The sequence below is a fragment of the Plectropomus leopardus genome, chromosome 21 (genome assembly GCF_008729295.1).
Source record: "Plectropomus leopardus isolate mb chromosome 21, YSFRI_Pleo_2.0, whole genome shotgun sequence".
Classification (NCBI taxonomy): domain Eukaryota; kingdom Metazoa; phylum Chordata; class Actinopteri; order Perciformes; family Serranidae; genus Plectropomus; species Plectropomus leopardus.
In genome coordinates this window covers 6064624-6085692 of record NC_056483.1, presented here as the reverse complement: position 1 = coordinate 6085692, position 21069 = coordinate 6064624, and the positions used below count along the sequence as shown (strand labels likewise).

At 38.4% G+C, this 21069-nt stretch overlaps 1 protein-coding gene across 1 annotated transcript; it reads right to left on the bottom strand.

Moving 5' to 3' along the window:
- Positions 1–576: 576 nt before the first annotated feature.
- topbp1 (DNA topoisomerase II binding protein 1) lies at positions 577–20722 on the bottom strand. The gene is given in 31 exon segments (XM_042510830.1): positions 577–798; positions 1722–1883; positions 3341–3430; positions 3530–3658; positions 4435–4598; positions 5121–5217; positions 6003–6136; positions 7201–7433; positions 7920–8121; positions 8452–8548; positions 8735–8893; positions 9681–9804; positions 10191–10306; positions 10522–10707; positions 11712–11939; positions 11942–12030; positions 12143–12354; positions 13067–13254; positions 13983–14131; positions 14134–14301; positions 14304–14315; positions 15027–15271; positions 15475–15638; positions 15760–15926; positions 16045–16221; positions 17203–17396; positions 17604–17785; positions 18672–18815; positions 18933–19067; positions 19161–19251; positions 20393–20722. Coding segments are annotated over 30 exon segments (4560 nt in total). The 5' UTR covers positions 19245–19251; positions 20393–20722; the 3' UTR covers positions 577–669.
- Between the last annotated feature and the right edge of the window lie 347 nt (positions 20723–21069).

Sequence of the window (21069 nt, the reverse complement as noted above, 5' to 3'; positions counted from 1 at the left end):
AGTGGCCCATAATCACATGGGTGGGGAGGAGTATGCCCGCTTGATTTAGGTTTGATTGTGTTTCGATTGCTTTTATCAGCCACTGGATGCCTCTTTGACTCGAGCAGAGACACAGAAGATGGTATCTAGCTGTATAAAATTGTGTGTTTAGATGAAGAGGCAGGTTTTAATCTGAAAAATAATCAAAAATTCACTTTCAACAAGGAAAGAGCTGCTGGAAAAAGCCGCAGTATGAGAAGTTTTGGTTTGAAGACAAGTATGAGTCAACTTAGAAAATGAATAAAAGTATAAATCATAGCTGGTAATAATAGACTTTGAAGAAATAAAAAACATTATAAACTTACTTTCTCCCTCTGTTGCTGAGACATCACTTGCCATGCAGGCCCGAGTCGTACAGTGAAGATGCACTGCCCCCTACAGGCCAGAGAATACCATTGCACCCAATTACAAAACGTGACTCTGCATTTTCTCCAGACCATCATTGAGCCATCCATCACAGCTGCAGACTCCCAGAGCTCTGCACGAACTGCAGTCCAACTTGATTTAAGAAGCTCGAGTAACAGAACAGATGCTACATTTATTTTATTTTTAACATAAGAGAGAAAATCTTATTTACATTCTTTTTCACAGATATGGGAATTATAATTGCAAAATTTAGTGGGGACATTTTCAGGCCAGACGTGTCTTTTTCAGCCTGGAGTTGTCTGCGGCTGCTTTGCGCTTACGTGACGGAGTGTCTGGAGTTTCTTCAGAGGGGGCTTCAGTCAGGTGGTACAGCTCGATGGGTGGGGTCGGCTCCTGGAGGAAAGAGGAATAGGGAGGTGCAAAGCTTTAACATTGAATCTATTGAGTCTGACTAAATGTCACTATTAAGTCTGACTTTTCTTGCGTCTTGCAAGATAAAGTCATTTAACATTTTGAGACATATTCAGGCCCTGACACACCAAGATGTCGGTCATGTTGAGTTATTTGTGAACATCTGTTGCCCTAGTAACTGCAGTGTGTCCTGCACTGTTGGCCCTCGTTGGCTCTTTTTATGCCGATTCAGCATATTGAATCATGTCTAAGACAACGGAGGCCATCGGAGAATGAAATCAGTCTGATTGGCAGTTCAGTGCAAAAAAAAGAGAAATGGAAGTGAGGAAAGTAAACAAACAAAGTCAAGAGGAAAACAAACTTGTCATTTCGTTGAGATTGTTTGTTTTTTATGCCATTGAGCTCTTCAGCACAGATGTTTTGTTTACTGGCGCACGGTAAATAAGATTTGTTCTGTCAACATTAGATTGTGTTGTTAATGTCCTAACTGATGAAGTAGCATCAAGACGCTCTTCCGCTTTCCTTTGTTTAATGATGATAACAAACTCCCACCATCTGCTGGTGTGGAACGTTACTTCCTCTCACGCAGGCGCAGAAAATGCACGCTGGTTGTTTGTTGTCTTTTCGGTGTGTTCATGTGCAACATTTTATCCGAGACACAGGGTGCACAACAGTCTGCTTTCTTTGCTGCTAGTTCGTTAATGTGTGTTTGGGCTTTAAAGCTGCCTAATAAAGTGACATTATGTCATTCTGTTGGCACATAAATAATACTGAAAAATTTGTTAGGGTCAGTTTTTAAAAAGTTGATACCGCATTTCACGTTCAGCATGCAGGAATTTTTGAACTGAAGATGTCACTATTCATGGTGTTCTTCAATGATAATCTGTATCAAAAGATTCACAAACCTGCATGAGGTAGTCTGCGATGTACTCTGGTTTCAGGCATGTGACTCCGTGGGAGGTAGCCTCTGATATGTCGACTCTGAAGTCTCCGGGTTTCAGCCGACTGAAGTCTGCAAACAGGTGAGTGGCCTCCTTGTACAGGGATGGGGAGGGACTCGGCAGGACCTGGGGAGATCAAAATTACTGGTGAGAACTGTGGCTTCACCGTGTTTGCAGAGCAAAATCCAAATAGCAGGGAAGGAAAGGCTCAAGATTCATTGTCGAGTTAGGGCAAGTGACTCAGCAGCTTCCCATTAGCTACCTTGTGAAATGTCATGACATTTTTTAACGTGTGTTCAGGCATCTGATTAACTCATTTGATCTAAAAGTAAATTCTGCCTGTTTGTTGAGCTCCTGTTAAATTTCTTTTGTCTGCACTTCGCTCTTTCATGATTGCGCTCTATAGTCAAAACAGGGAATTCCCACAGTCTTAATATTTATTGTTTCAGGGTCTCCCACAGTGTTTTATAGCGGAGGTGAGTCATCTCATCTGAATTAAAGACCAGCAAAAGTCATATTTAATGATTGTGACTGTTGTGTCTGAGTCATCTCCTGAGTGAACTAATCAAAAGAAAAGACCTGTGTGGTGTACCACTGAGGCTAAACTTTTCTCTGTGAGCATATGAGCAACGCTCCCCAGTAAGCAAACTATTTGTTGGACAGAGATTCTCTTATAAGGCCGTTGTTTTAAGGTGCAACATGTAACATTTCTGCATTCAAATATCTCAAATCGACTACAGATATATTACATATTTTGTTGAGTTGTGTACATACATTAACAATATTTAAACCCAAAATCTGTAACTGTCAGTGACGTCACATCTACTTTACCCCCTCTAGCGGCTCTAACTCTGAAAGCACAGTAAACACCAGATAATACATCATTTCAACTCATAGTGTGCCACAGAATTATGCACAGGAACAGCAATATTACATTTTCTCTGCCACAGAGTTGAATGTTTTTTTATTTCGATATTGATCCAACTTGCTACAGTGTGCTGCGATTAGGGTGCCTCATGCCACGACCAAGATAATGAGTAAAGTAACATTATGTTACAGCAACATTCAACATGCTCATAAATTTATATTCAATTTGACTGTTTTGACAGTGGATAACTCTGCTGGGCAAACACACAATTAAAGCTGCTACATAACACTAGTACAGTAGTATTACTTATGTAATACTCATGGTTAGTTAGGCTTTTTTGAGGGGCTTTTTGCCTTTCTTTGATAGGACAGCAAAGGGCCAAGGTTGGAATTGAACCTGCGGGCACGGTAGCAAAGACGCAGCCCTTGGACATAGGGCACCCACTCCACCAACGGAGCAATTTGGGACCCCGTAAGTTAGCTATGTTAAGTGCTGTTAATGCCACAAATTTAAATGTACGTTTCCTCATCCAACGTGAATATAATTTCTGCATGAACTGTGAGATAGATTAATAATAGTTTAATAATGAAGACAGATACTGTATTAAACAATCCCTAACATATTGTGTCTGAAAAAGTCTCTCTCTGTCATAAACAGTTAGCTGTTTGTCTGATTAAAACTGTAATAGTAAATAAATAAATAAACAAGCATCAACCTTTGCCCTGCCAGACTGCAGTAAGCGCCTGAAGCCTGATTCTCTGTTCTGGTCGATGTTCAGCATCACTGTCCACCCACTGAAGGCTCCCTGAGAAAAAAAAAGAAGACAAATAATATATTAACATCAAGTAGCAGATAAGACAGTACAGGCGACAGTAATTAGGACGGTTCTGTTGACTCTAAGTACCCCTTCCTCAGAGCGTCCCTGCAGCGCTTTTCTCCAGCGCATGGCAGCCAAAGCCAGCCTCTTCTGCTGTGAGGTGATGGAGGGCAACGCGTCCAGGATGGAGCTACTGCCCCACTCATACTCTTCCTCCTGTAGCACACATACAAATATAGAAATGAAAAAAAACATAAAAAACACAATTGAACATTTTGTTATAGTTACAGGGATGAGTAACTTAAAAGAAAACATCATAGTTTCTGGAAAAAATCAGTGTTTTGGAGGTACAGCTTTACTCCGAGTGATGCTCTATGCATCAATATATTGATTCTGAATGCTGAACATATAGCTGTCTGGTAATAGAGTGTTAGAGGTTAAATTGTTTGCAGAGTAATTTTTGTTCCCAATCTTGTATTTTTTTAGGATGGATCATCTTTTTTTCAGTTGCTGCCGATTATTGGCAAGTTTTAGAAAACCAAACCTCAGTTGAAACTGTGGATGAAAATAGCCAATGAAAACGCTTATGGCCAATATAAGGGATGACAATGGTTCCCAACTGGTCCAGTCATGAAGTCCAGATCTCTCCTTCGTCATTAGTTCAAAGTCCACACAATATAAATTACCACATATTCAATTATATTTCACAGTGTTAACATTATGTTGGCTTAGAACATGAGGAAATAAAACATATTTCAAGAATAAACAGAAAAAGCACTTCAAAATAAAAGCTCTGTGCTGGAAATTCACTTTACCTCAAAATAAAGTGTGTTTTTTTTTACAAACTAGACGGTTCACAAGTCACTTGTGGTCCATGCAGAATGGGTCCTTGACCCACTTTTGGACTGCGACCCATCAGTTGGGAACACTGCAAATATGAGTGTTAATCATGTGAGCCAGAGACTCGAAAACAGAAATCTTTAGATGCTGACCGGGATGAAGCGACCAACAGAGCGGCAGGCCTCCAGGTACGAGCGGTGCAGGATCCATTTGCCCGCCGCCATCGCTGCCAGGTACTTCTCGTTGCGCAGTGGAGTCCCTACGATGATGTGGGAACAACTGGGGTCGAAAGACTGCTTATCCAGGACGACCCCGCCTACAACACCCGAAATAGACAGAAAATAAAGAACTATAGATAAAATATTCTTTAATCTAATAATAAAAGATTGAAGAGTGTTGTATAAATGTATGAACAGCTGTATTTCAAAGAGCCCTTAAGCGAGAAATTCATTCCTCTCTGCTGACTCATTAAAAGCTGCTGTAAGAGAGATGTATCACTTTCAACATTAGAGGCAGAATTAAACACATTTTTCTTGAGAGAATTTAATCTCATGGACTGTTTTATGTTATCAATCTGTCCCTTTATTCAATACTCTCTGCTTTTTTTTTGGTTGAACTTAGGGTGTAAGTTTCAATAACTGATGAGCAGTGATTTATGCCAGAAAAATGAGCTCACAACAGGAAACATCTGCAGGAGGAAGTATCCCAGGACCCTAGAGGTACATCCTCTTTAGTCATCTGGGATTAGCTCCTCTGACTTCAGGCTTGTGATGTGTTGCATTATTTTCCTGCAGCGTGATGAAACACTGTAAGAGCTCTAATTAGGTGGAGGACTCACCGAGCTCCTCGATGAGGTGGCTGTAATCAATGCGCTCCTGAGGGCTGAGGGAGGACAGCTGAAATCTGGGCGGCTGCTTTACTTCCTCACGCTCCTCCTGAGCAAACACAACAATTTAGCATGATTATATAAAAGAGAAGGCACAGGCTGCATATTACAGCTGATGGACTGTACATACATGATGTAACAGCATTTACATGTGAATGCAGATGTTTGTATTTTCAAAATCAAGCTTTAAAAATATTACACATTAATATAATTTTATACTTTCATTGAGTTTGTTTTTTTAATCATAAATATCAAATATTCATTAATTATCAGATTTTTATCCCTTTAACTGCCAGGTTTTTGTCATGATGCCACTGTTTTTTGATGAAAAAAAAAAAACATTTTTTAAAAATATACATGCAAAGTACATGTTTTTTTTTTTTAAATGATCACAGTCTGGGATATGTTAATGACTTGCAAGAACACTGATTATGACGGTGCACCTAGTGGAAAAAGCATGTTTCTCCATATGCCAAATGTGGTCAAAATTACATCATCACGCAGAAAATATCAAAGCGTTACAATTTCCCAAAATTCCCCAAATGACACCTTGAAATAATACAATGCTCGTTTTTTATGCTTTGATGGCTAAGGGATCAAAAATTGCAGTCTGAATGGGCTTCATGGTACATTTTTTGCACTTAACCTTATGAATGTAACACTTGTGTTTACACAGTGTATTTTAAGTTGTGTATCATGGAAATCCCAAGATTAAACAAAAATACACTATCTTGCCAAAATGTATGCCATGTGCATGAACACAGCCAAAATAATCAAAAAATGAAAAAATGTGCCAAACAGTCCTTAAGGGTTAATGAAAATATGAATCTCCACCTGTGGCTCCGGTGCGACTGCGGGGTTGGCGAGAGGGAAGGCGATGCTCGGGGCTTCAGGAGTGAGGATGTCACTTTCTCGCTTCTTTGTTGTGAGTCTCTGACCCATATGCTGGTCAATGACTTCACAGGCAGCTGCGAGAGGATACACTCAGCTGTTAAAGTTACAACTGAACTCACAGTATGTCAGAAGCCATGTCTTTTTATTCTATATTATGATGAAATTAACTTTTTAAGATGCAATTAATTAACAGCACAGCATTTACATCGATTCCACAACATAACCAAGGAGTCTGCAGGTATCAGACTCTTAAATCTAATGCCTTTTTAAGCCCTTTCCAAGATCAAATGTAGCCAAATTAGTGCATATAAGTGTAAGGGTAAGTAGTATATGTGTAGTCCTGTGAAAAAATTGGTTTTATGTGGGAATATTGTTATTAAAGTGGGTTTTTGCAGACAGGTAAATATAAGGCAAATATAAGGCAAAAACACACTATTATGTTCATTGACAGGTTAAAAGATTTTTAACATCAGAGATGTGGACTTAAACGCAGAGGTGCTTGACTCATTGAGACAAAAATAAGATAATTACATAAAATTAGATCAAATGATTGTGGCATTTAAATTCTAATTTTTGACTATCTAAAGACTTTCAAGGCATCTGAAGACTTTTCAAAGGCCTGCAGACAACCTGATAACCAAGAGCAGCATATTCTAAATAATCCTTTTAGTAAACTACCATTTAAAAGTTAAATAATATAATCCTAAACATAACATAGCCCTTCTAAAATGTCACTGAAATCCATTTTATTGAGCTCTTATGGACTGTTAGTTAATTTTCAACTAAAGGAATAGCAGAATGTCCTACTACATTTTACTTTGGGAAAATTGGGTATCTGTTTTCCAGGACATATGGAAACTCTTTAATTTCTGGCAAAACATCTTGCAATTTCATGTATTTATTTTTGTGAACTGAAATATTAAAATATACCCTTTAAATCACATTTAAATTAAGAGTCATGTCAGCCATATTTCATATTACTTCTTTTAGTCCTATGTTGCACCCTGATGTTACTTTTGTTAGGAGGTTCAGGAGACAATTACACCTGGCAGTAAGTAGTTGTACATCTTAGGTAACAACTACTCTTTGATGGTGCAACTGTTTAATTTACTGTGATAGCTGAGTTTTGATCTCTTACCCATCTCCACCAGCTCAGAGTCCGTCATGGAGTCCCTGAACTGGGGACCGTTCTCATCAGTAGTGGGAGGAGGCGGAGGTACGAAGGGCTCAGAGTGTTGTGAGGGACTCCCCGGCCACTGCAAGTTATCAGCCAGCTTGGCTCTCTCCTCCCTGGCTGTCGGGTCGTCCCAAACGATCTGCTCGCTCTGAGACGGCTCTGTGTTTATGTCCATAGCTGCCTCTCTGGAAACCCTGAAGTCAGGACAGAATTTATTTGGACAAAGACCTGCGGGACCCCACAATATAGTATTTTTGGTAAGGCTTTTTTGTGAGGCTTTTTTATTGGCACTTTTGGCTCCGCTGAGTCACAACACGCCGCGTTGATTTCCGTTTTAGTTTAAACGTGCAGAGTTGTGCCAGAGATGGACCCCCTCCAGAGTCGGGTCAATGCATGCTCAGTGCGGATAAATTAAGCCAAAATGAGTTTCTTCCATAACGTAGCTGGGCTCAGCCTTACAGATTAAACACAACAAAATTCTGTGATTTTCCCAAAAGTTGCAAAGATTTGATCAATTCCATGACTTTCCCAGGGCTGGAAAACAAGACTGTGGAATACCATGACTTGTCAAGGTTTTCCATGACCATGGGAACCCTGTGAACATGTTACCAATTTGCTTTGAAATGCTTTAAATACTTACAGTTTGAACATTAAGTCTTCTAATTACCCAGCTTCTTTACCTCAGAGCTTCCAGGGTACGTCTGCTCCCGCAGCGTCCAACCCGACTCCCCTCAGGTGTATGGGGGCCCGAGTCGGCCCCTGCTGATCCCAACCTGCTGAGTCTGACTGAGGTGCGCCTCCCTGTCGTCAGCTTCGTGGCCGACATGATCTCCTGGAGCTGTCTCTGCAGGTTCTCTCTCATTTCTAGAGTCTCTGAAATATCTGGACACAAGAGAGAATCAACAGCAAAATGCCAAAATTACATTATTTATCACATCCAGAAAGTGTAAAAACAGAAATTATTATTTGATTCTAAAAATTTCCAGTTGTACTTGAACACATCGTGTTATTATTGTGAAACAAAATTTAATGTCTTTCCAAAACTTTCGGGGTATATTTAGTTTTCCAAAACGTTTCTAGGCCTTGACATTGCTACTTACAAATTCCATGACTTTTCCAGGTTTTCTCTTATCTAACAAGCCCCGAATTTGTTCCATCAGTTACGTGAAGAAGCTTTGTGGAATTAAACAGAAGTCGAAAAAAGAAACCCACCACTTTTATCTGCAGTATCATTCATCTGTTCTTGATCTCCGCTTCCGTCGCTTACACGACGTAACGTTGTGGCTTCTTCTGTGGCAGTGAGTTCACTCTGAGGGACACATCATTACACAGATAATTAAAGAGGGAAGCATAAAGACAATTAAATGAGACTCCAGCTGCATTCATGAGACATTACTAATAACACAGATAATGTATTCCTGCAGAGCACCATCCAGAGTGTCTTTTAGACACAACAGACTCGCCCACAGAGGTGAATTAACATGTTTACACCCACCTTGTCGTCTTTTGCCTCAGCAATGTCTTTTAGTTGGGTTCGTGTAAAAGGTGGAGACCTCTGGGAACTGTTGGGCACCTGACTGAGGTTCAGGCTCATCTTGGGGTTGTAGGTGAACGGATACAGAGACTCCGGGACGTGCCTCTGCTCGTCAGCACACTGCACAAAACGACACAGAGCATTAACGTACACAGAAGTTTATTAGGGCTGCCACAAGAATTAATTGGATGAAACGATTATGGGCTGAAACTCCCATCTGTCTGCAGAATTAGCATATCAAAGCTGTGTTTGATTAAATATTCTGCTTTTGTTGATGGGATGATAATCATTCTCCCCCCAGGTGAAATGCGCTCAGTGAATACTGAATGGTAACGGGAGGTACAAAGCAGCGCCTACACCATAAAAATGAGATCGCAAATTAAATCAAGTGTATCTTAATATCAGTTTGTGTATCTTCTTGAAGACATAATTTCTTTACAAGATTGTATAACCAATGTCAACAAAACATTTTGCCTAAATCTTTGTGAGAGCAGCATGGTGGTTACAGTCGTGCCCCAGTTTGTGGTTTAAGGATGAGTTTATGTTTTCAGTTTGAAGTAAAGAAGCTCAACTGCACTGCTCCTAAATGTGAGTTTGGTTTTCTGCATATTAGCAGAATAAGACGAATTTCTTATCCAAATCAATATATTTAAGTAGCGTGTTTTTCTAGACAAATTATCAGTCAATTAATTCAGAAAATAGCTAATATTAATCATTGACACTGAAAACAAGCACTAGTTCCAGTGCCAAATCATTTAAAAGTGCAAATTTTGAGTGTTATAAATATCTTCCTTTGCAGTTCATTTAAAGGGAAACTTTGCCAGTTTTTAACCAGTTCTGCCACTGCAGTGTGTGAACGGTGTTTGTTCCCTAAACCCTGCTGGGTTACAGCTACTGGGAAACGTACAGCCTGCAGCCAGTGCTGGGACACCAGATGCAGCCCTCTCTCCTTCACTCCTCTGTATTCCCGGGTGTTGTCTCCAACACGGCCCTGGTAGATGTAGTGTGTCACGGTGTCATCACAAGCCCACCTAAAAACAAGTTGAGAAAAAGATGTTTGTATTATTTGCTTCCATATTTAATAACATTTTAAAAAGATAAAGGATAGGTTAAGAGGCAGGTTTCCCACACATTTTTACCAATTAATTTTTTAAATTTCTCTATAAAAACAGGAACCCTTTAAGTGTACATATAATAATAATAATAATAATAATAATAATAATATATCACTTATATATAGCACTTTTCAGAGTCGTCAATGAAACTTTAAATGGTGTAATACATATCAAAAACAAAACAAAACCAAAACAACAAAAAGTAAATTCTTTATTAAAAATCAATAAAGTAAGAGAAAAAAATTACATTGAAAAATGTGAGCCCATCCTCTAACTGAAGTTTAAAATAACATGTCAAATACCTGAAGTCAGCTCCAAGCGAGGCAGCAATGGCGTTGAGTTCGCTCTGCATTTTACTCAGCTTCTTTCCCACACAGATCACGACACCAGCAAGAGGGCCGGCGTCTTTTTCTGGGACCTTACAAAATAATTAAATTAAACTTTTATTCACATGTAAAGTGATATAAACAGCATATAAGCTATTACATTTTGAGAGTGCCTGGAGTTGAATTTCCTGGTTTCTGTAATTTTAAGAGATCCTTTAGTGATGGCTTCTGTACATCGTATTCAAATGATGACGTGATTCTAAGATTAAAACCACCAATATTAAACATATACTGTATTCTTGTTTACCTCCTTCGTAGCTGTCTTAGTAAATTGGGGGCTGGCAGAGATGGCTTGCATATCTGAGGCATTATTTCGGGTGCTATTGGCCAGAGCCACCTTCAGGTTCCTGTTGATGACATCAGTCAGCGGCGTCTCCACCCTCTCTCCTGGTTTGGATCTTCCCCCTGGAGTCTCCAGTTCTCCCAGTGGATCCTTAACAGAGGAGGACAAACTTACAGGATTAATTCTTAAATATCCACGCAATATTTAGTGTTACATACCAATAACAAAGCAAAATTTTAGTACTAGATTCTGTTCCTCAGTCTAATAGTGTGGTTAAAATCTGCTCTAAGATCACAGGAGTGACACAATGGGACTTAATCACTTTTTGTAATCAACAAATCATCCAGAGAGCGAGCAAAAACAAGTATTTTAGTTTTGTCTTCTTCTTGTAGGCGGATTTTCTCCATCAGGGTGTTATTATGTTTTGCTTGTAAGACTGACATTCAAAATCTTTTATTCCCTCTGTGATTACTCTATTAAATTCTCTGTAAACTTAACTTTTTTTTTAAATTTAAAAATTCCTTTATTGCAAAAAAAAAAGCTATACAGCACACTAAATATATATCAAATACAATAAATATATAGAAGTAGTAAATGTTTATGCATAATGAAGCTGAATTAATATATACAGAGCTGCAAACTAGTAAAAACAGTCAGGAAAAATAAATTAAGTGGCTATTTGTAGTGTTATGTATTTATGTAATAGGTTCTGGAAATCTGTCTGAAAATTGCTTATTTTGTCTAGTTATGAGCCAATAGATAAATAAATGAATAAAAGATGCTGTAAGATATAGTTTTACTTGGCTTAAAGGATTACTAATTAATCAATTAACCCTTACACATAAATCTGTTGCCTCCAGCTGCTCTGAGAGCTTCTCTTTCTGCAGCTTTAATGTCAGTGTTTCTGCAGCAGTGCACCAAGAGAGGAAAACAGTGGAGAGGCTTTGTAGAGATGAAATATCAATTTCACTGCACAGCTGGTTTTGGCTGCTTTGTGCATCTGAACTGCTTTTCAGTCAACAGGTGTTATTTTATTTATGCGTCTATGTGTTACTTTATGTTGTAGTATGTGTGCAGCAAGCTGTTCGAACAAATTGCCTCTGGCGGGATCAATAAAGTTGTCTAAATCTGAATCCTTCGTAGTGGGTCCTTACCTTAACGTTAAAGGAGGGCCTGAACAGCTGATCTCTGCTGAGGAAACGAGAGGGAGTGTCCAGCTTCAGGGACGCTTCCCTCTGCAGCGGGTTCATTCTGCCGCCCTCCTGGTTTTGTTTGGGCGTGCCGATGTCCTCTTTGGGTTTCATCTCGTCCAACACGGAGCGGAACACTTTGCTCTGGAAGCGGCCTAAATCCAGAGGGGTGACGGCCTTTACCGCTCTGGGGACCCAGTAAAGGGACCCTCCGGAGACACATGTGCTGGTGGAGGCATGGCTGTCCTCTGGGAACCACCGACAAAACTCTCATCTTCTCTCTCTGTGGGAGAAATTCAATTTCACTAAGTTATCTATCATGTTCTTCATGCAGCCAAAGCAAATAAAAATTGCATTTACATCCACAAAAAGGCTTTAGGCAACACTTTTTTAACCTGGTGAGGGTGGCAGGTCAACTAAAAAGCGCCCCTCCTCTGCCCTCTGGCCAGTGCGAGCAGACTCTAGTATCCAGCGCACAGTGACGGCTGGAAGCCCCCATTTCTTTGCTGCCTGGTACTTTGTGCCTTCGGGGCTCTGCAGCACCAGATGAGTGCTGGCCAGCATCCCTTTCTTCTGGTTGGCGAGGCGCACAAAGTAATCCTGGACGCTGCAGGAGGGAGAGAAGATGAAAAGATTTAACACAGGTAGGTCACAATAGACAGGAAGGACATGAGGATAAAAGCATGCAGGAGAAAGAGAGAGCAGTAAAAAAATTCACTGTGCTGAACAATGAAGGAGCTCTACATTTATTTAGTCGTGGTATAACCTCACAGCCAAGGAGCTCCTACAGCCGGAAAAATGTACTATGGAAATTCCTCTTTTGACATTCTCGTCCTGAACACAAAACAACTGCTATTACAGTGCAAGTGCAATAAACCGAGAACGTTATACTTGTGATCTATCATGTTAACCAGCTAAAAGTGACAAAACACACTTGTCTGCTGATGATGTGTCGTCAATGGTGTGGTGATATTGAACTGGTTATTTTATGTGAATTGTTGGGTGGATTTTGGATCTAAAATGACTTGTTTTGTAAATTAAATTAAAAAATTAAAACACACACACACACAAAAAAAAACCCATTGGCTGCACCTCTGCTGCCCACTAGATGGCGCTTTTAAGGAACACGCTGATAACAACCCTCTGGTTGAGAAAAGCTGATATAAAGCACGTTGAAATTGCCTTAAGTAGAATTAATAATTTGTGCTGTGTATATAAATGTGCCTTTTGTCTGTGACTCTTCAGAAAAAAAACACCATACACTCCTGCAGCTCTTAATGTTTATACAGTGTAACCTAAAACAGCATGTGTGGTCAGACTGTTATGTAACCATACTTGCTCCGAGGTGTTTGGCCATCTCCACCAAAGACTCCCTCTCTGCGCCGGTGAACTGACTCACAGACAGAACGCAATCTTTGAGAGGAAAACGTCCGTCCAGCACAGGGACAGGGGTGAACAAAGGGTTGGAGGACAGCTGCAGGACACACTCCTTCTCCACACACATGGCCTGAAAATTAACAAGAACAAAACATTTCAACCACAGATCACAAGCACTTTCATATCACAACAAAATGATAAAGAGCAAATATCATTTCACATTAATTAACTGACAATAATTTTCATTATTAAGTAACCTGACAATATTTTTTTGATTGATAAGTTGGAAAAAAAGGTAAATAAAATTTTGAAAAATGACCACCACAAGTCTTCAAATGTCTTGTTTAGCCAAGTGATAGTCTAAAACTCAAAGAAATGTGATTTAATAAGAAATTAAAGCAGAAAATTCTCACATTTAAGATGTTGGAACCAGTAAATGTCTGCATTTTAGCCTGATAACTGACCCAAACAATCATTAGATTATCTAAAAAATGTATGTGTACTCATAATCTTCAGCTCAAAAATTCAGGAAATTGCCTTAAAAATGAGACACAAAGGTAGAGGAAAGAAAAGAAATGAAACTGTCCTGTAAATTGTGCTGTATCTGCATTCAACAGGCGTTGTGATTTTAAGTGTTAGAAAATACTCTATATTGTGAAGCTGTGGTAGATCAAGTAAAAAGTGACAAACAACACAAAAATCCTTTAACAAAAGTCAATTAACAGAAAATAAATACATGCCCCCTGGGTCGACTACTTGAATGAGTTGAGAAGTCAACTGATGGCACTAAAATCACCAAAAATGCCACAGCCTCCTCACTACACAGATAAAATAAAAACAGTATGACCATGATCTTACCAGCCAGGTATCAGTGACCACCTCGTCCACTGTGGCCTCCACCAAACAGCCCAACAGCGGGACGACTGCAAAGTCCGCCACAACACGTGTACGACCCATCAGCACCCTGCCTCCGTTTTCTGTCACCAGTAGAGACAGCTGGGTCTCACTTCAGCGCCAAAACCCAAAAGGAGGAAACGCTTTCCAAAAAACAGGCCTGCCTGGCTGGCTTCCTGCAGAGTTGAGTCTGTCTCTGGTCCTCTGGTGTGGTTTGGCGTCCAGGATTCGCGGTGAGGCTCTGCAAGTGTACTGATGGACTTCCTGCTGAGTCCCTCTGCCGTGGGGGCATGTCAACTACAAGACAAAAGGAACATGAGAATAAACAAAAAAACTATATCTTGTAAAATCCCTTGGAAAACTGGATCGTCATCATTTTTTTGGTGCTGCGTTCAGATGCATTTCCCAGATATTTGACCCTTTGAAAACTTGAGGAAATTGATTTCAATTGATTTGATTTCTTTCGAAAACAGGCAATGACCAACTTGGCAAGACAAGTCCTACAAATTGCAAGAAATAAGTGATTGCCTAAAAAATTAGTAAAAAAAAAAAAAAAAAAAAAAAAAAGGGGAGGATAAGCAAAATTAAAAAAAAAAAACATTAAGGAAAAAACCTAAATGTAATTATATTAATTTTATATTTATAATTATGTTACAAAAAAAAAATAGAATAAAATCCATAAAATAAAAATAAAAATTTATATATTATTTTAAGCAGTTTTAGGTCATTTCTTGTCTCTTTTTGTTTTATTGCTGTTGTTTTTTTTCTTATTTTCAGGAAATCCTTTTAAAACTTTTTTTTTTACTAATTTCTTGTTCATTTATTTTTTTTAATAATAATAATAATAATAAAATATAATAATAATAATAATAATAATAATAATAATAATAATAATAATAAAGTTTGTTGCCTTCTCCCCATGTTTCCCAAAGAAATCAAACCAATTTGCTCTGGTTTCACAGGTTTAATGGCACCCAGTTTGTTAATTCTTCAACAACTGATACTTACCTACTGTAGGGTCATCATCCATGTACTGTGAGAGCAGATCTTCCTCTGCTCTGGTTTGCCTGGGCGTGCTGGGACTGGCCACAGGAGGACCAGCGGAGGTTCGGGAGGTGGAAGTGTGACGGGCCGGCACAGATAGAGCAGCTGGAGCCGGAGGCAGGCAGTCGGGGTGGAGGTAACCTTCCTCTGGAAGCAAAGTGCCTTTGTTAAAACTGTCCAGCAGCCACTGCACTGTTACCACATGAGGTCTGTAAAGTAACAAATAGAAAAAAACATCATCTCAACACACTATAACCTTACTCAATTAAAAACACGTATCACACTTACAAAGCACTTTCATGTGACACAAAATGATAGAGAACAAATACTGTTTCACATCAATTAAATTAAATCGTGTAAAGCTGCAGAATAAAAAGATACTACATAAAGTAATAATATTTGCAGTTCAGACCTGTGTGTTGCTTTGGAGATAAAATTTTTGAGGTCCTGGTCCAGCTCTCCCATGACCACATGTGTGAGATCCTCATGCGGCTGGTTGAAGCGCAGACCTCCTGCAGCGTTCACAAGACGCCGCAGCTTCTCCAGTTTCTTCCCCGGCAGGCCGCACAAATACAGCTGCACAGATTTGAACAAGCATCAAATAAAGCCTCAACTTTGTCTTTCATATTAATAAGAAATCACAACAACAAAAAAGGAAATCGCCACTCTATATAAAAAGGAATAATCTTTTGGTTACCTTACAGCTATCCAGTATATCATCCGCTGGGCACACGGTGAGATCCAGAGTGTCGATGGGGTCTGGAGCTTCTAGGCGGCTGATGCTGCCGTTGGTGACCGCTGTGTCATTTATGGTCATGCTTGCATTGACTGAAATGTGGCTCAAGCCCAACAGAGAAGGACCCTCTGAAATTAAAAAGATATAATTCCTTATTAAAAAATATTACAGACTAAAACACTGAAACTTTTCACAAAAGGAGCTGAATATTGTGCTCGACAAGTGCAGGATCCATTTTCGGCTCACCTCCCTTCTTGTTGGTGCCAGTGGGGGTGGAAGTCTGCGGCTGCGTCTTCTTTGATGCGTTGCGCTCCACAGTGTACCTGCTCTCGTCCTGACAAAAGCCCTTTTCTATGCTGTCAAACAGCCAGTGCAGAGACACGCAATACACGTTCCACTTCTTTGCACACTCGTACTTCTGACCTGCACACAAATACAACAATACTGGTCACAACAATGATACACACAAGACTACAGCTGGAGTGATTCTGTAATTTATTATATTTCAACTGTGCAAAAGTGGTTTAAAGGTACGATAATTATCTGTGCTATTAGTCAACTGTGTAATAGTCTTCCTTCTCTTGAATGTATATTTAACATATGTTGCACATATCACATTTCTATTCTTATTCGTATGCATATAAGTCAATAACATGACATCTAAATTTTCTGTCAAACTGCATTTTTAACTATTAAAGAAAAGTTTAAATGCATAAAAAGATAACATATATATCTAGTACCTCTCCCATATGTATACTCACTTTTACTTTTCAAAAAAACATTAGTTATTTGCAATTTTCTAATATTTTAAGTGTCAAAATATCATGTGGTGCAACGGTCCTGCCATAAAAATATGAGATCATTATTTACATAAACTAAAAAACAATGCAAATACTTTGTTTCTAAACACTTAACATTGATGAGAACTTCATTCAAAAAACACAAAAATCACTTCATGTAGAATTTTTAATATGAAAACTGCAATAGATATTCTGTTTTTTGTGTCTTCATTTTGGCTTGTTAAAAATCCTCATATGTCATTGACCCAAATACTGTGTTACACATTGTAGCATCAAACACATATTTTAGATTTCTAACTTTACATACTAGTTTTATACTTTGTATAGAAACATAAGGCGCATAATTTTCTATTTTTCGCTCACTTTACATCCTCAGGAGCACATTACACATATTTATATTCTAAATATTTTACTTTTTAGTGAACACATTGTAACATATTGCACATATTTTTTAATTCTAGTTTATTTCTACTTTGCTTTACATCAGAGCAACTATAACAAACCACAATTTCCCCCTGAGGATCAATTAAGTATTTTTGATTGTGATCATTGTAAATTATCTATAAAGATGAAATAAAAAAAGATCATACTGCTGGTGACTTACCTGAGGGCTCACTGACGATGAGGTGTGTACACTCGTTCATTTTCAGCTGACCGGTGTAGTTGGCTCCGTGCTGATCACAGAGCCGCTGCACCTCTTTGCGCTCCGTGCTTGAGAGGCCTGTCACACAAACGGTGCAGCCGCGCAGCACCGGGCACAGATAGTCCTCCATGGGCAGATCGGTATACCTGAAAAGACTGAAGGAGGCAGAACGAGTTGCTCTCTATCGTCACAATGTTATCTAACAATTGTCTCATATCATAATGGCATGTGAACCTTCAGTTTATTTTAATAAATAGTGCATTTAAGAGTTTATTTGGCCAAGAAAACATCACAAAAATCAGTATTTATCTTTCCGCAGTTGATGTTAAAACAAAAATATGCGGTGTAATAAGGTTACATACCTGTCCTGAGATTTCTCCCAGCAGGCTTTGACCCATGAAGGCAGCAGGATGGGTTTACCCAGACTGGCAGCTACCAGATATTTCTTGCTGCCCACCTCTCCTGCTATCAGGTGTGTGACAGATATATTTAGGTCAAGACAGACCCGTCCACCCATGAGCTGCACCAGATCCATCACCTCTGTCTGTAGAAAGAAACAGAAAAAGAAACTTTAACTCCCCACGGAGAAGATTTATTGTGCATTACATTATACTTATATATTTTGGAATGTACATCTGTGTATCATTAGGACAATCTCCTTTCTTATGAATTGGTCCTTTTAAGACTTTCAAAACTGCAGGCATACACTGATAAATTTATGCACACACTTATAAGTATGCCCTAACTGTACCCTTCTATTTCACAACAACAATAAAGGCTGCATTCAGTAACATGCCATCATTTGTGGTTTCCTATTTTCTACTACTAATCTGTGCTCCCTAAAATTATGTCATTATATTTGTCAATGTGTGTTTTAATCACCCGCTGGTATTGGCAAAAAATATCAATTCATATTGATATTTATTATTTGAAATAGGTTCAATAATCATTTTCTGCAGTATCACTACAATGGTACAAGCTGCACGTTTTTGCTCTCTCTTATTGTTTACTGCAGTCATTCTGCTGGGTTTTGGTATTAAACAAGAAAAGAAAAGTTGTCTTTGTCGTGTTAAAGCTTTGTTTTATTTATCTGTTCATAAAATTCTTGATTTTTATGCCCTTATTTTCAAGATACTGTATTGAAGCTAGCTAATCCTTAATCCTGACAACACTATCACCTGCAACAGGCAGCTGAGAGAGACGTCTGACATGTACTCACATCACCACCCTGCTTGAGACAGCGCCTTTCTAAATTTTTCTTTAGATAGCTAATTTATAGAGAGCTTATTTATTTATTTTAATTGTGGTGATTATTGGTTCATGTTTTACGTTTTAAGTCATTCATATCTTGGCTGATGTATTTAGAATCGATAAGACAGCTGCTTTAAAAGGAGCAACAATCTGCAAAGTGTCAGACACAGTGAACTCACCCGTGTTGCTTTATCCAGACTGGTGCAGGAAATAGTGATGTCAGCCATGGCCATGTTATAGACGGGATTCTCTGCTTTAGGGACACAGTGCTGCTGCTGCAGACAGTACAACACCACCAGTGGACTCACCACCCGGCAGCCAAGCTGTATGATAAATAATAAAGATCGTGAAAGAGAATAATTAGTCTCAGTAATATCATTTCAAAAAAATCTTGTGATATTCGGGATTCAAATTTCAATGTGTAAAGTACGGAGTTAGACCTTTTTGCAGTGCAGAAATGCTGAAGTGGTGAAGCTGCTGAAGACAAACAGAGACTTGTCCTTCTGGTCCATCTGTAAAACAGCATCTTCATCGATGGTTTTTAAGTATTTGTCAGACTGGAGCTCCAGAATAGCCTGTGTAAACAGAGACAAACATCATCATCCAAGATACAGTACAGCACTGGCAAAAATGTAGTCATAAATAACAGGGTTACCATGTGAGTTTACCTCATACGCCTTGACGGCATACTCATTTCTTTGTCCTTCACTTTCCACAAACTTGACAATGAAGCCCTTGTCTCCTTTGGACATGGTCAACCTGTAATTGAACAAAGATCAATAAGAAGACTTAACATTTGTTACAATGGCATTAGCTTGATCATATATTTTTAATGTCCATTTGTAAAATTAGTTTGGTTTGAAATTCACACAAGGCTTTGGTTAAAAATGTATAATAAACCATCATTTAATTACTTAGATATAATTTGTTTTATGAACAACCTGGACATTTCAGACACTGTTGATATTGTGTTTATTTCTGGGTAAATATCATATATATATCATACATGTAAGTGGAAAGGATGTCCTCCCTGTTTCACCACATTAATGAATAACTTTTCCCACATCCTTTAATCGCCTCGTTGTTTTTCCTTTTTGCATTTTGTTGCCATTTTGTTTAAATAAAATCCTCCCTTCTCGTTTGATTTTCCAATATCAGCCTGATGCCAGCACAGAGAATTATCACAAGTAGAAATAAGTATAAGCACAAGTATATAAAAAATATAAATTGAAAGCAGAAATACAGCAATAGTAAACCATTACCATAGTATGCAAATATTCAAATATTTAAATAAAAATAAAGTATGTATAGCATGTTGAGTATGTAAGCCTGTAAAAATATAAATGTAGGAAATACGGTAATAGAAAATTAGCACAAATATGTACAGAGTGTTTAAAGTCAATAAAGTATAAAACTGTGCCTTTTGCTACAATGTGAGGTTTAAAACTAGAATAGAAGTTAAAAATATAAAAAACATGCAAATATGTGTGCAAAGTTAAAATGAACAACAAGATATACATGAGCAAGAATAACAATATGTACAATGTCTAACGTGTTGGATATAGCCTTTGTGTATCTGACTGTGCTGAAGCATCATTTCCACCATTATTGCTAATCCCTGCTTTTAATCTAATATGTTTTCTGCACTGCCTGAGTTTCTGTTACTAAATGAAGTGTATGTTTATAAAAACATTTAATAAAATGGCATTAGCTGACATTAGCAATGTCAACAACAAATACCAGAGAATATGCTCTGACTAAACGTCTCTTAAATACTAAAAACTGTTCTGGTTACAGACATGTACGTTTATATTTATGTGCGTATATTAGCCTACAAACGTTAGCTGCTAGCTTGACATATGAATTCATGTTTACGTTATTGAAACTTATGGCTACTTACCTCCTTTTGATGGACTGTCAGGAAAATAAAGCAGTATAGTCGATACTCTGACAGCAAACAAAGACTGGCTAAACGTTAATATGACTCGTCAACAGGAAACTCCTCGAAATAAAACAGTTTATTTACGGTGTTGTCAGTTTTCTGCGCTAACTTACTTAATGGACACCAGTTAGCTAACATTCAAACAAGCATTTAACGTTAAAATGTCTCCACCAGCTTCGGTTTTTATAACATCCTAAACGAAACGTTAATAGTCCACGCAGAACTGAAGAAATGTATTGACATTTTGTAATAATTTAAGGATAATGGTTTAGAAAAAAATTAATTCAGCTTTGTTGTTATTCGCGCCAACGGCGTAACTTCCGGTGTTCCTACTAATTCGACCGTGTGGAGTCACATTCAAGTACAGAAAAGTTCCGCAGCATCTGAATAGTCGACGTATAAAAGTACTGAAACTAAAGCAAAACAATTACATATAAGTTTAAAAATAAATATCAAAACAGTTTGGTAAAGGCTTATTAATAATATTTTTCATTATAATTAGGGCGATTTATAATCAAATCCTAAATTTCTGGTCCTAGGTATGTGTTATATAACAACAAATAAAAAGAAAACGACAATCAAGCAAGCACACACATGCACGCACGCACGCAAAAACAAGAAAAAGGCACGTTCAG